Source organism: Chelonia mydas, chromosome 2, assembly GCF_015237465.2.
Source record: "Chelonia mydas isolate rCheMyd1 chromosome 2, rCheMyd1.pri.v2, whole genome shotgun sequence".
Classification (NCBI taxonomy): Eukaryota; Metazoa; Chordata; order Testudines; family Cheloniidae; genus Chelonia; species Chelonia mydas.
In genome coordinates, this window is record NC_057850.1 from 110764669 (window position 1) to 110780764 (window position 16096).

Below are 16096 nucleotides of genomic sequence, written 5' to 3' on the forward strand. Positions count from 1 at the left end.
CAAATTTCATCGCATGGTCAGAGTTACTTTTTGAGCCTCCTCTTCTTGTTTGATTTACCTGGCATATAGTCCCTTCAAGCAGCATCCATCCAGGTGCAGCCGCCTTAAGCCAAAGGACTTGGAGCGATGCAAATGTTAACTATGGATCCATCTTTCCTATGAATACCTCAGGATCTGGTCTAGGTCCTATTGAAGTTAAAGGGAGTTTTGCCATTAACTTTGCTGGGAGGAGGCTTAGTTCCTCTGGATATAATATTTCTTCACATGTATCCAACCCTAGCAAGGTTACTGAATTTTTGAATGTGAATCCTTGTATACCCTGTTAGACATCTCTTAGGGCACAAGCAAGGCTCCGCTCCCCAGCTATCATGCCATTTGCCAGAATGGCTACTTTATGAGTTCACTTTTTCAGGAGGATAGATTGCTGACCTCTCACTCAGCCTCCTGCCCCACCTGGAGGACCAGTGGGCTGCTTTTCATCTGGTCCTTTTTCACCCGTCTGGCTTGGGTGCACCCACCAGGAGTTAAAACTTCCATTGGCATAACTCTCAGGACCATTGGAACACATAAGCCTTCCCACTGCGTCCAAGGGCAGTCCCAGGGAAGGCCCAGCCTTACTCCAGCCATCTTTCTGACATCTGGGAATATTAACCATCAGACCAATACAGTAGTTAAAAATATTTATTTCTAAAGATATTTACCTTGACAGGCACAAAGCATTTCCCGATTTCACACAGAAATACATAAAACATGCATAGACCAATATGGCCCATTCCAATGTATATTCAACATGGTAAATATAAATGAATAATTTGTAGAGACATAAATATTTGTTAAAAAAATAAGCACATCATAAAATTCCATCAGACCTCAGTCAGCAAATTCAATAATGTGAGTAAATTCACTGCTATAAACAGTCACCCAATATTAGCCTTTTGGTTTCATTTTAAACAACCCTCTGTCTCCACACATTTACATCAGACAGACGCTGAAGAAATCCTTGATCTAGCAACACTTTCTGTTACACATCAGGGTCAGTGGATTATTGGCAACCGGCAATACAGTACAACCCCTATTATTAGACCTTCAGTTGTCCAAATCTCCCTATTATGTTAAACAAGATCATGTCTCCCCTGTTGTCTATTATTTATGTTGAAAATTCCTTTCATTATCCAAAACCTTGGTTAGCCAAACAAACACGTCTGCCCCACCGTTCAGATAACTGTGATTGTACTAGTAAACTACACTGCTGAAAAAGGCAAAGGGTTGTGGTTGATAAGTAAAGGCAATACTTTGTAAAAATACTTTGGCAGGAGTGCAACATACAGTATGTGAGGTAGACTTGTATCTATGCAATGAGTGCTGATTAAAGTAGCACAGTGTCATTCACTTTCTGTTTTAATTAATAAGTAAAAAAAAAGTAGTCTCTCCTTTCAAATCTTGATTTCTCTTCTTTTTAGGAGTTTCTGTATCAGATATTCCTTGCAATGTCTTTTGGCATTAGTCTTTTATTTTTCTCCCTGAAATCTGCCAAACTGATCAACACCACTCCATTTTACACCTTCTTTTCAGAAGCAACATTCAAATGTTCACTTTCTCCTCCTGACAGACGGCTGTCAATCAATGTTTGTTAATGTAACACATCCAATTGGATTCCAGAAGGATGACCTGCTAGGTCTTTATTGCTTTTACCTTGTCCAAATACAAGATTTCCTTCGGTTCTCTTCTACCTATTTTTTTTTTGTGGATGGGTGGCTTAATATTTAGGATAACATGCCTTTGCCACGTGGAATGTGAAAATCAAAACAGCTCCGGCAATGCTCTATCAGTTACTGTTGATGGAGGAGGGTTAGGGTTGGTGATCTCCCCACTAAGAAGTTGTTTTCAGACTTTCCCAGATGCTTTGCCTTTTATGTGTTCTGTTATGCTTCAGCCTCTTCACTTCATGGAGTGCAGCCTTTAACTTTGCGATACTGAAGGAAGCTTTGATACTGTTACCAATGGCTTCTAGTCTGTAAAAACAAGAAAAACACCAAATACTATTATAAAAATTGAGATCAATCTTGTGTGAATATATATATATATATATAGTGTGTGTGTGTGTATATAATCAGGACTTTGATTAAATAAATCTAAATCTAGACTTATGGGGTCAGGTCCTCACGTGGAGTACATTACCGTAGATCCATTGGAGCTGTACTGATTTAAACCAACTGAAGATCCAGCCCATTAGATATTGTGGCAAGTCTGAAAACCCTAATCCCCAGAAATTGTGTGTATTCAAATTAAATGATATTCTGTAGTTGTTGGCTACTTTTTACTGTTATTGGGTTTTTTTAGATTAAGTGGAACCCAGTTTTAGTGAACTCAGCTAAAGGGTAAAATTTTCAAAAGCACCTAGATGACTTGGGCCCAGATCCACAACTTCCTAACTTCCATTGATTTAAATGGAGGTTAGGAGCCTAAATACCTTTGATGATCTGGGCCTTAGAAACCTAAATCTCATTTTCAAAAATAACTTAGTCCCTTAGGAGCCTAAATCTCAGTTAAAGCCAAATAGAACTCCTGTTCCTGTATGTCTATGCCACTTTTGAAAATGGGACTTTGGCGCTTTTGAAAATTTTATCCATAGTCAAATTCTATTTAGAGAGAAATGGAATAAGTCATAAATTGCTTCAAAAATGGCAAGGTGCAAATTGCCTCACAGAAGGTGCTACTGCAAAGTTGTTCTTTGAAAAAGTGGGTTCACTCCTATAGGGCTTCATCACATTGCAACACTTACGTCATTCAACTGGGATTGCACTGCATTGCAATATTGCCAGCTAATGCCACTCAACCTATTACATGAGGATCTCCAAGTGCCCTCTCAACATTAATTTAATTCAGTCTCACAACACTCCAAGGAGATAGGTCAGTATTATCCCCTTTTTACAGATGAGTAAAGTGAGAAACAGAGAAGCTAAGTGAATTTCCTGTAGGCACATAGGGTCTGATAGTGCAACCTTTACACACTTATATTCCTTCTCTTGAGTCCCATGGAAGTAAGTGGCAAAGTGGAGAACAGAACCCAGAAGTCCTAATTCCGAGGTCCTGTCTCTTCCCAGCCTTACCCCTTTGTGTGGTAGTTTACACTGGCAGCATTTTGCACTCACCCCCACCTCCCTTCTCCACCTACCAGATTTTTTGTGGGGAAGCCCTCTACTTTTCAGCAGAGTGGGGGGGGGGGAGGGGCTTATGCCCAGTGGGGAAGGAGGTCTCAGAGCTTCAGCCCTGCAGGGTGCGTTTGCTGGGGTCGGGGGTTCAACAGGAGTGGGGCTAATGCTCCAAGCCCCAGCAAGTGCCTCCCATGGGGCAGAAGCCCGGGCAGGTGCGTCCCTGCTCTTGAACTTCCGAAGACTGTCTTATTTGGCTCGGAGGGTCAGGAAGTTTGGCCACCCCTGATTTATAGGATGAGCAACAATCATAAGAAAGCGTCAATGTTTTAGGGCTCCATTCTGCTCCCTGTTGAAGTCAGAGGCTAAACTCACACTGATTCAACTGGGAATAGGATCAGTTGCTGTGTGGATACTTTATTGAAACTTCATATCATCAGCCTGTTCAGGAGCGGGTACGGTAGCTCACCTTCTCATTTTCCTGCTGTTAAGTAGTTGCCTGTGCACACACTTCCGTCCAAGTCCCATGCAATCTTCACCTTTGTTAAGATGATCCCAGCCCTTCTCCATTGTGGACTGAGCCCTGGTTAAATAAAAGAAAACAATATTGCTATTAAAAAACAAGGCTTCAATCTACCTGGTTACACTTTTACATGATCCATCTTCTTAAGCTAAGAAATGTAACAGAGGCTTCTGGGCCAGATTGCGGTATCCTTAATGATGCTGGTGAGTTGTCAGGCAAGTAGTGCCCCTGACTTCCCTGGGACTATTCTCCTGAGTAAATACCAACATGAGCAGATGTACCATAACCTGGCCCTTTACAATGAGAGCAGTTCAAAACTGATTACAACAACAATAATAATAATAGTAACCCACCAGAGTTCTTTTCCTGTCTGGCAGAAGTTCAGACACCTCTTGTCTTTTTGGTGGGCACATCGGCATCTCTTGCTAGATTCTGGTTGCTTCCAAGGGGCTGTATCTTCCAGAGACCGCCTCGATCGAGAAGGGCCACCAAGCCCATATGGCACAGTCCGCCTATGATCAGAAAATCAACATGAAAGATATTAATTGAATTCATTGCCTTAGAACTGCGGTGTGTATTCGGTGTCATCTTATCAATGGGACTGTTTTTGTGAGTAAAGGTTGTGGGCCTGGGAAGGCTCTTTTGGTCATGACTTTGGGATTATCAGAAAAATTTGCACTGCAGCACTGTGATTACGGTGCCTGCTTCCATGACTAAGGCATTTTTAACCATGAGTTAAGAAATATGAATCAATATGCAATAGAATGCAACAGAACCTGACCTGTCTGAACTTTGGTAAATTGCAAGCACAGCAAGAATCAATTTTAAAAAATGAGAGAGATCCTCAGCTGGTGTAAATCGGCATAGCTCCATTGAAGTCAATATTCACTACTCTAACTGAGGATCTGCTTCACCCTTAATGAGGAAAGTGTAAAACTGTAATGTATTCTGCATTATACACAGGCCCACTAGTCTATAAAACGTAGTAATTCACAGTGGGGTCTCCCAGCCATTCTTAAGAACTAGTGTGGTTTCACCGAATATATTTACAGTTACTTAGGGCTGGATTTTGCTCTGAAGAGATTCCCAAAGAAAATTACCACTCTGGGGGAATAAGGCTGGCAGAAACAAGACACCAGCATTTCACCCTTCTGTGTTTCTCAGTGAAAAGTATTTTATAGCATCACCCATCCAGTCCTAACTACGAACTAGTCTTGGTTGTATCTTAACACTTTAAGAATTCTGGAAAGGCTAGAATTGCTGTGCCTAGTGTTAAAAGTTATTTGCTTCATCTATAAGGCCAAATCCTGCTTGCTTTCCTCATGTGAGTGGTCTCTCCATTAAAGTCAATGGGAACACTGGTGTGAGTACAACAAGCAGGAGATGTGGCTCTATATTAGTAGAGAGAAATCTGTGCTAATAAATACTATTCCCATCCTCAACCACTCCTTCCTCTCTAGCCATCTTAAAAATATTCCTCTAGAGCAGTGCATGGCCTTTTTAAACCTATTTTTCAACCAAAGTAAAATGCCTGCTAAAAATGCACAGGATTCATTGCAGGGTTTCACTTGGGCTGGGTACTGAAGAGCAGTCTAATGGCATGAACTTTTCAGATGCAGCCTATGAGCCCAGGCGCTCTCACTGATCATGCCGGTGCATTAGCTGCAGGGAGGAGGTTACATTTGCTGGTGTCCCAGGGAGCCATTGTCAGTGGTGCCCCTTCCAAGCACACTGGGGCCCTAATGAAAGGGAACCATAGCAACCGGTTTACAACGATCGCCCCTAATGCCCGGGTGAACGGGAGGTTAGAGCGTTCCAAGGGCCCGCCACTTACTCCGGGGTGTTGACCCAGATGATGTCGAGGTGGCAGAAGTAGACACACTCCTTATCCATCAAGGTGGAGCAGGAGCAGCGCTTGGCCCTGCGCAGCGGCCAGGTGGCGCTAGAAGGACGAACCTCGGCCACAGAAGCGGTCGCAGGAGCGCTCAGCTCAGCACCTAGCGCTGCAGGGGAGAAAGGGAGAGCAAAGGGGTTAGCAGGCGAGTGAGCCCGGGAGCTGCTGCATGTAACAACTGGACCCAGGCGGCTCGGACCCAGGCACGCGCGCCGACAGGAACGCGGTGGTAGGAAGGGAGATTGATTGGTCCCATTGCCAGCTATCTAGTCACCCCCCGCCCCTGTCCTGATCTTTGGCTCCAGGGTCTTGCAAAGCGGAATAGCTCATTTGCATGGCTGAGATTAAATTAATGTGTGAAACACAGTCACACTCAGCAGCTGTAGCAGGGCGCTGGATTACAGTTCTCATGCTCTCTCCCTGCAGGACTCTGCCCAGTTCTTCTGGGGACATTTAACTCAGCGGTTTGCTGGAGGCGTTCAAAGGCTGGTGCATTTCCCTGCTTTGTTGTAAGGAGACACACCCCCAGCAGTTGTTTAAGGATTCCCCAGCCCTCAGACTGTAGTTTTCCGATTCCCCGCCCTTTCAATGCTCTCTTGGGGAAGAGCTGGGATTGCGGGCGAGGGAGTCAGGGCCGTGGAAATTGCCCTGGGCGCTCCTGCTGTTGGGACCTCGGCTCTTCTACCTGTCCCTGGTGTCCCTTCCATTAACCCTCCCCATCTTCCCCATGCTCAGGGGCTGTGACGACTCCCTGTAGCATCTCTCCCCACCAAGGGGGTGGCTGCGCTTGTAATTCTGCATCAGAACTACCAGGCTTTGAAGCCTTCCCGCCTCCCTCTGGTTGGGGTCACCCAGCTCCGGGGAAGGCACGTTGTCTGGGGAGGAAAGATGATGGACAGAAATCAGCACGCCCGTAAGATCTGCTTTTCCTAGCCCGGGTGTAGTGAATATAGACCAAGCAAGACTTCAGCGCCCCCAAACCTGCAGCAGTGTGCGGGACATAAAGGATTTGGGGCGGGGGATGATTTTTAAGCCTTCCCTTGAGTTCCATTCAGTAGGGAGAGGTGACTGATTCACATCCATTTAACAGCCTGCTGTTTATTATCAGCAGCGTGTGACGGGACTGCTGCTCTGCCCGGGCTAGTTAAATCATCTCCGGGCAAGTTATGGGGGCGGGGGGAAGCAAACCGTTTTCAGAGGTTTGCTGAAAGAAAGAAAGAAAGAAAGAAAGAAAGAAAGAAAGAAAGCCCATTGCTGGACATGACCACGCTCCTGATTTAGCCCTACGGACCTCTGAACACCGCGCGCTGTCTGTGTAAAGGACTAGGCAGCTCTGGACCATTCTCCTGAAATCCCACCCAAGGGAACAATTTGCACAGCGGGGGTGCTGAGAGCCAGCGAACTCGACCGTAAACCCTGTCCATGATGAAAGTCGCTCCATGCCTGGGGGTGCAGCGGCACCCCAGCACCCCTAGTTGTAGCACCTCCGGTCCCACCAGGAGGTCAGCGGAGGCGCCGCGCCCGTGGTTAGCTCCCTGCACGCCGTGCTTGCCCCCCAGATCACACCTACCTGTTTCCTGGGCTCCTGGACAGAGCACGAACAGCAGGGAGAGAATCATCTGTGCACACTCCATCCCGCCAACGCCCGCCGCTCGCTCTTTTGCAGCCCAAAAGCACAAGCCACAAGCCCCGCTCCCTGCTGCGGTTAGTTCTCAACTGCAGAGCGCTTTTCACCGCAGGCGCCCTTGGAAAGGAAAGCTGCTCCCTTGGGACAGGGCGAGCTGCAAACCCAGTCACCGTCCGCCAAGCAGCACTGGGAAACCTGGAGGCTCCTTCTCCAGCGCGACTGCCTGAGCGCTTCTGGCTTGGACACCTCTCGCCAGCTCCCTTTTATACCGAACCCCCATGGAGCGGGTCAACAGCTCCTACTTCGCTTTATCCGGAGACAATGTTATTGTGTTATTAGTCACCGAGAGGCAACGTGCAGACCGAGATAAGGCCAGGCTGGAAAGGAAACCACTGCAAACTTCAGAGAGGCAGACGCCGTCTGGCAATCCAGGGGCCGGGCTACACACTGGCAGGGTGGGCGGTGGGGAGTGGAGAGAGAGCGAGAGAAGGAAAATAAATAGCCCGGGCAGACCCACGAGCAAGAAACCTGAGGGCAAAGGGCGCCGACGGCACAGAGCCAGCAGGGGGAGCCCCAGCGCTGAGCACCTGACACCTGGCCAGATGCGGCTGCTTCCCCTCCCCTCTCCCTTCCAAGGTGGCCAACCATGTAGAAATCAGAAGTGGGTTGTCTGAAAAGAAAACACGGGTGCGAAGGAAGGGGTTCTGTCAAGCATCTGGCTAGATTAAAAACATCCTAAACCTCAGCACGTTGAAGCCCACGTGGTTCAACACCATCATCCTTTACTGGTCTGGGTGAAGAAGGCACAGTACTGCCTGTTTTCAGTCATTTAATGGTGAGGGTTTGGCTGTTTCTAGGGAAGAGGGCGAAAAAGAGTCTAGTTTTGGATGGGGAAAGGCTGATATCCCCTCTCCAACACCCTAGCTCCCTGAATGCTATAGAGCAGGGGTTCCCAAACTCTGGTATTGATACCCTGGGGGTACACCAGGCAACTCTCCGGGATGCAGGAGAAATTGTGCAATGGTGGATTTTATTTATTAGTTATTTTATTTATTGCATTTTCATTTTGGCTACTCAAAGAAGCTATAAAACTCCCTGGAATTTGTTATATAAAATAAGGTGGTTAATTTACTTCAAGATGTTATCAGTGAGAACACAGAGACCCTGAGGTACAGAGCCCCCACCTCCAGTCACCCTACAGAGCAGATTCAGTGGCCCAGCAATTACCCAGTCTAATTGAGTGGTGGTTTTTTTTTTTCAGTTGTATACCTTCCACTATAACTATATCTGTATGTAACAGTGAAGTATGGACACAAGGCTAAAGACAGGTAGTGTTAAGAAGAACACACAAAGTGTCAGCAATGAGAAGGGTAGGGGTACGTGGGCAATTGGTAGATCTGGAAGGGGGTCCGCAATAAGAAACGTTTGGGAACCTTTGCTATAGATCACACTCAGTCTTTTTGAGGGGGCATCGGGAAGTGCAAGAAGCTGCCTATCTCACTGAGGAGTCAGGGTAGACTAGAGTTTCCCTAGTGATGAAAGGGCTCCAAGGAACCTGATGAGTTGAAAGAAAGAAAGAAAAGAGCTAGTCTCCTTTTGTTTTTCTCTTTCATCCATTAAACCATAGGTGTATTAAATAGCATTAAATGTAGGTCATTTTGCTACATCCAATCCACTGCAAAGAGATATGCATACTTAACACCATACACATTTTAATAATAATTAATAGAGATTGCAAGGTCTTCAGGGCAAGAACGGTGTCCTTCATGAAATACCTAGCACAGGTATAAAACAGGAAGTAGTAATTGTAAGAAGAATGAATACAATAGCATTGCTGACACTCATACCTATTTTTTGTGATTTGGTTTTGGTTCCTTTAGAACATGACTGTCCGGTTTGTTTGTCAGTATTTCTGTCCCTGGGTATAACAAGGATTATAGCAATGACATGGTATGGTGTGCACACCAGGGGCCTGATCCTGTCCCTTTGAAATCATTGAACCCCCAGCTATTGACTTCATTAGGAGCAGGAGTAGGCCCCAGGTGCTGGTTTCTGATGTCCTATTTATATTGTGGTCTCTTATTTAGACTCATGCTCTTTATTTGACAATTCAATACATTTTTAGTGATTATTGCTGGACACCAGCCCTTACTATAAAAATACATGAAACCAGATAAACTAACTGAGATGGCCTTCATCTGAATGGAGCTCACATGAACAAAATATGCCTCTGATCAAATGTGCAGTGATAATACTGAAAAATGTGCCAGTTTTACCCCAGATAGATAGTTACCTCATTATCTGTTATATTTTCTTCTACTTTCCTATGCTTACAGACATTTCCTCAGTTATGGCAAATATTGAAGTTGCTAAATGAAAATCTTGTTTAAATTATCTCAGGAGAATGACAAGTTTTTAAGTGCCATCATAATACATTCATCATTTTTTCTGTACAGGAACTATCATGTTATATTTGAGGATGTGACTACTGGAATAATAATAGGGTTCTATCTATACACACACACTACTACTGCTACTGAATGATAATCCACCAGCAGTCATACGTTTTAAATATTGGATGCTTTCACTCCAGCACAGAGCCCCAAGATGCAGTTTCCCAAGTAACTCTGGGTTGTTTGCCTAATAAACTGCTGGTTGTATAAGAAGTGTTAGTAGCACATTAAAACAATATACTTTATTTTCATTTCTATCCAAATGTTGGGAAAGGAGGGAACTGCATTCAGAAAATGGAAAATGCTGGCAGAACGACCCTGTGGGGTGGAAGATGTCTCTCTACTTCAGTCAGTTTTTTTGTGTAACACCAAAGAATGTGCAACTTTGCCAGGTCTGTCACTTAAAGATGTCATTGCATGTCAGCATTTTTTAATAAGAGATTTTTCCAAAATTGCCATTTCCAAGAACTGCATCTATCAGTGCAAGATATTTTTTTCTTCTCTGTCAAAATGCCTTGCTAGAATGTATTGGGTTAGCTGGTGGAAATGGCATGTAGACTCGGAAACATTTTTTCCCTGGAGTAGCAAAGCAAAAACATCACATGGTGGGGGTTTATTAAAGTGCCATTCAATTTTTCAAAAACAAAAACATCGGTGATTTATGGGAGGGTTTTAAGTATTAGCATTGACAGAGATTTATCTATTCTGGTTCAGCAAATCGTGACAACTATATTTCCTTCTGATTCTGGAGCTAGCTGGGAATAAGCTGGTCCTGGCATCAGAGCAGACTCGGATTTATGTCCAACTGCGCATAGACCCAAAGGAAAATTTCAGCAGCCAGGGATTACCAGGGCAAAGAAAGACTGCACACTCTTTCTCCCAGGCCATGCCCCGTAGGCTGGGAGGTGTATGGCACTTCTATGCCATTCAAAGACTGCTTGGAAATGAAATTCCACAAAGGATTAGATCCACTGAATATTCAGCTGCTTTGCACCACTGGAGTGGCACAAACCAGCCAGAGCTGGGGCTAGAATTTGGCTGAGAGTCATTTTTTGCAACCTGGAAATCCAAGGTCACATTATAGCTTCTCACTTATTCAGTAAATCACTCCACTGCATAGGAAGCCCATCTCCCCCAAATCTTTGGTGACTAGATGGGCCTTGTTAACACATTAGGGATATTTTGGAACAATTAGAGAGCTGAGAGTCTCTCATGGAGAATAACCTTCCAGCAGATTTTTTTCTTTTATACTGAGGGAATGCCAGCTTCAGCACCTCCACTGACGGCAGCTTTGGCAATATAGTATGGGAAGCAAAATCAACTAGACAGACAGGTTCTGGCTCTAGAGTTCCAGCTGGGAATTGTCATGGCACTGACTGAATTTTCTGCAGGACATTTTGTCCAGTGTCAGAAATGGAAAATGCTGGCTTATCACAGGAACAATAAGCGGAGATTGCAAAACTGGTCCTTTGTGTCTAGAGAGCAAGGGGAGCAACTTGTTGTTTTCTATGGATTTGAAACATAATATTAAGCAAAATGAAAGTTACACAATCCTTCCCTCCCTCGTCAGGGTTGCCCGTCTTATCTCCCGGACTTTCCAGTCATTCTTTCACTTAGCCCCAGTCTTACTCAAACACCACACTCAAGGCCTAAATTTAGGGCCCTTGTGAGTCATCTCATCTGATGCCACATAGCTTGCTTTCTATTTACCCCCATTCACTCTGTCTACTAACACCGCTGTCACTGGCCTGCTCTGCTTGCTCATTGGCTGACTGAAAGGTGAGTCCATTGTCAACCAACCTTCTACTTATCTCCAATTAATGAGCTTCCCGGAAGGACAAAGAAACTGCTCTCTCCCTACAGTTTTGGAGCCCGTAAGGTGTTCGGGTGTCTAGCAGATATTCCCAATTCAACACATCACTAATAATTAAAGTGTCCAACCAATAATTCTCACACACCCCAAAACAACAAACAAAGGAAAAACAATCCCCCCTCCCCACCAACACTTTCCCATTCCATATACTCCTCGGGAGGAATCTATGTGCTACATTTTTGCTCCACCTGGTCATGGGGTAAGCATTCCTGACATAGACCTTTAGCAGCAGACTATAGACATGGAATGATTATCCTGTAAACAGCACTTCCCATGTAAAATGCCACTAAAAGGCAGGCATAAAGGGTATGATTCAACCTGTTAGGGGGCTCGCACAAAGGCCCATGGTCTATGATCTCAGCCCTAGTTTGAGTGTTTAAGAGGTGCATGGGGGTGAACTTCATTGTTAATACTGAGAAGAGAAGAGAAGAGAAGAGACACTTACACATTATCAGGAGTCATTTGGCACAGGCATTGTCAAAGAGTCTTGACAATCAACATGGTCAGCCAGGAAACACTGGACTAATGTGATGCCATGAAGAACCTAATGGGAAAGTACACAAAGGCTGCCTGTACCATTAAGAAATCAGGTGCTGGGACTGTATTTTAACATATTGGCTAGTGTAGATGTGTATCACTGCCCTCTACTGGATGGAATCAGAACTGTCTGACTAATGGTTTGTGTCATACTCTAAATGAGGAGGAGAAATATGGTTTATCCCTATTGTCACTGGAAAGTTCCAAGTGGCTGTTGTGTGCAGCATGGTGGAACCACCAAGTTCTAGAGGGCCCCAATGTATCATAGTATCAATAAGGATTTATTTTCTGTTTAGTTCACTATAAGCCAGTATTTAATGCTCATCTTGGTTGCATAGTGTTGTCATACCATGGTGAGACTGGCTTAGGGATCCGTGGTTAGTAAGGTTGGCCGGGAAATAGGTAGGGATCCAAAGGCTAAAGACTAGGGTGGTAGTGCTGGTGTTTGGGCTTATCTTTTTTTTTTTTCTTTCTTTTAAATGAGTGGAATGTGGCCGTTATTCTTTGGGCCATAATTGTTTGGAGATCTTAACAGCAATGGGCAGCCATGGTGATAAAAATAATACTAATAATTATTTTCAAGCTTGCTAAAAAGAGAAGAAGTGAACACTTGGGTGCAGCAGCTGAAATCCAATCACCGTCCGTTCAAATATCGGAGAATGTTGGCCTTACTGAATGCCGTTTTCTGCCTCTTGGAGGGTGAAGGATGATGTCACCTGAAACACAAATACAAAGATTCAGGTTTCGGAGAGATAGCTTTGTATGCCCCCCTCCCCCTTTTCTTCTGTTTTCTTCTGTTTTGCGCAGCAAAGAGCTAGGAATGTCAGGGAAATAATTAGCTAGGAGCCAAATCAAGGATTAGGAAAGGGAAACATTATGTGGGAAGAGGAGAAGATTTAAATAGTCTGGAAACAGATGAAGAATCCATGGAGCTTTAGGTGGAAGGGAGTTTGCCAGTAACACCATTTCTCCATTCCCCTGGGGGGTGCAGTTGTCTCACCCCAATATCTTGGCTGAAGGGGAAGTTGTGCTGAGGTCCCATAAATGCAGGAGACTGGGGATATTGAATGTACTTCATCCTCCTCCATCCCAACAAGCTCTAGAAGCTTCTTTCACCAGTCCCACAATTGCTAAAGAGAAGTAGAGTACCTGGAACAGAGGAATGGACTAAGCAGAGCCCTCCTCTGCTTCATCCCTGTGGACTTAGACAATGCTGGGCCGGGGACCAAAGCTCCTAGCACTCTTCCTCTACTGCAGTCATCATGTAGATGACAGTGGGTCACTCTCTCCCTCCCCCGCAACTCCTGAGGAGTGGCCTAATATATTGCACCCATAACCATGGAATCTGAGCGCCTAATCATGTTTATCATTCTAGCTATTTTTATTTATTAGTTGTATTGTAGTAGCCCAAGGAAATCCACAATCCTATTGTACTAGATGCTGTACCAAAAAGTCTCATTCCCCTAACTGTTGGCATTATAAACAATTGACCGTAACATTGTGCTAGAAGGCCAGCTTTGATTTCTCTTTCCAACTACGGTACGTAACTTTCTTGTATGAAAAGGAATTGATAGAGCATCTTTCTGTCTGGATTCTGGGTGTATTGACTCATATTCCACCCGAAGCGGGACAATGTTTTTTTTAGAATTGCCCAGAAAAATTTTACAGACCTAAGAGGACTGTATACTCTAAATGTACCTTTTAAAGAAGCATCTCAACTTTTGCTTTTTAGAACTTACCTTCTGACAGGTTTGCCCATTCCTAGGATTTTCTGTTGCTTTGTTCAAAAAGGCTAGGCCTTTCATTTTGTACAATTCACTGGGGGCAGAATTTTCTTAGAACTCATTTTTAGACTTTTAATGTTTCCTTAAAATTCCCAGGTTCTCTTCAGGTTATACAGACCTCCCATCTTTTGTGTGATTGTGTCTCAAAAGACCCAAAACAATACATAATTTTTAATCCAACCTGCTCTCCCCTTTTCTCCTTGTATAAGGGATTCATGGAGATTAATTTAATTAGCAAAGGCATTGTTCGGAGAGTGGTGCTGGAGGTAATTATTTTACATCAATAGCCCTTTCCCTGGAGCAGTTAGCACCTTTTGTGATTGTGAGACAGTTTGCACTGATTCTAGGATTAGCTGGGCTTTGATGCGTGTTTGCTAGTTCCAGTGGTGTTTGTGGGTTTTGTTTTTTGGGTTTGTTTTGTTTTTTTAGAGCTACCAATGCACATTATGCAACATGAAATATGTTTACAGTTATAGGAGTTGGTGTTTAAAAGAGGTTTGGGGAAATGCTACACTGAATATGGCCCTGCTTACCCTTTATTGAACGGCCACCGCTGTGAAGAGGAGATGCAGCCTAGTTGGCTGCCTCTACCTGTCTCCAAAGCAGTGGAAACTTCTGCTCCACCTCCAAATTCATTGCCACAAGGGTTTCCTAACATTGTCTCATGGAAACTAGCTCAAACGAACCAATCTTCTCAGCACAGCAGAATTATCCATTGACCATCTGAGCATCTGGAATTTGGAATTTAAGGAATGAGGCCATCTTTAAGGGCTCTCTCTGAATAAGCAGTTTGGAGCTCTGGCTGTACTAGGAAGTTTTACCCAAATATTTCCATGTGAGTGACCACCAGGTTCAGCAGAACTGGTGTTACTGCTAGTGGGAACTCTAGTGCAGACATGACTGGCAGCTGGATCCATTTTTTTCTATTGGGTCAGTTAAACCTGCTTTTCAATAGGCTTATCTAATATCACAGTAAAACACAATGGAAGGAGCCTTGTCTACATGAGGCCTCCCACCTGTGCTAACACTAGCTCAGCTGAACTGGTGGTAGCACCAATGGGAATTTTATTTTGTAAAGATTGCCCCATTTAGACCCAGATGGAAGAGCAAAATACAAGAGGCATCTTGTAAATGCAAATTTTCCTCTTGGGAACTACAGTTTGGCCTGGTTTGAGGACCAGTAGTTCTAAACCTGGAGCTGAGACGGGATGGTAAATGCATCTTCAGATGAATATAGCAGTGTAGGTGTACACTGTAGGACATGAGGTGGGGCAAACAAATAACAGAATGCCTGTCCTCAAGAGCTCACACTTTAAAAGGCTTTAATGGGTATAAAACAATATGATGCAATATGGAATGAACCTGGAATGGTATATTTAAAGATTAAATAATTCATGGAAGAGATGGACTTCTATATATTCAGTGGTGCAAGTAGAACTCATTTCTTGCTGGTCCTGCACTCACAGGAGGGACACAAGGGGTGCATGTAACCTCCCCACATGACCCTCCATGTCACTCTTCCCCACCCCTAGCCCAGATCCCTCTCCCTCTCCCAGCCCCCTCCGACACCACCCTTTGTATATACAAACTTCAACATGCTTAACTACTCACTTTCTCCCCACATATGTAGTATTCAGTCTGTTTATATGGAATATGGGAGTTGGGTGAGGAGCCATTTCAGCATCTGTATGATTTATTAAAAGACAAATTTTAAGTAGAACTGTATCCTAAACTGCTTTATGGTATTGTACCCAAACATTGAATTTCAATGGGGGATTCAACTTCCTTTGTAGGAGCAGAACAGACTCCTGAAACTCTTACCGGTCCACAAAAGTTGTCCATAGTCATGCAAATAGTCCCATTGTCTTCAACAGCACTGATCAAATGATTAAGGGTTTGCAGGATTCAATTCCAAGTTTGTAAATTTTTCTGGATGAAACTGACAATGTCTGAGTTGTCAGATCAGAAGGAGCTTCATTCGAATAAAGGTGGGCAGAGATGTGATAAGTCTTAGCTCCGTTGCTAAGATGAGGAACATATTTTCAGCAAAGTTCTTGGCAGATTCCTGAGGCAGCTGGTTTAAGGCCATCAGTGTCCAGCATTATAGTTTTCACTTATAGTTCTCTTACCCACAAAGCTGGAAAATGAGGCATTTGTTTTCTTTGTTTTTCTGTTCCAGTTCCAGTTAACAAAATGCATGTTAGACCAGTTTGGCTTCAAAGAAGAATTCTAGGTACACTGGGGACACCACCT

General features: G+C 44.2%; 1 protein-coding gene across 3 annotated transcripts; it reads right to left on the minus strand.

Moving 5' to 3' along the window:
* Window positions 1–663: 663 nt before the first annotated feature.
* EDN1 (endothelin 1) lies at window positions 664–15808 on the minus strand. 3 transcript variants are annotated; one of them, XM_043540112.1, is made up of 7 exons: window positions 15665–15808; window positions 12698–12775; window positions 7140–12066; window positions 5510–5678; window positions 4029–4187; window positions 3622–3735; window positions 664–2012 (listed from the first exon to the last, which is right to left on the minus strand). In XM_043540112.1, exons 3-7 carry the CDS (start codon window positions 7201–7203, stop codon window positions 1871–1873), a joined length of 648 nt encoding a protein of 215 aa, XP_043396047.1. In that variant the 5' UTR covers window positions 7204–12066; window positions 12698–12775; window positions 15665–15808; the 3' UTR covers window positions 664–1870. The 3 variants fall into 3 exon arrangements, with proteins under 3 accessions (XP_043396047.1, XP_037749090.1, XP_007070605.2); XM_037893162.2 differs by having other exon boundaries at window positions 11968–12775; XM_007070543.4 differs by having other exon boundaries at window positions 7140–12775.
* Between the last annotated feature and the right edge of the window lie 288 nt (window positions 15809–16096).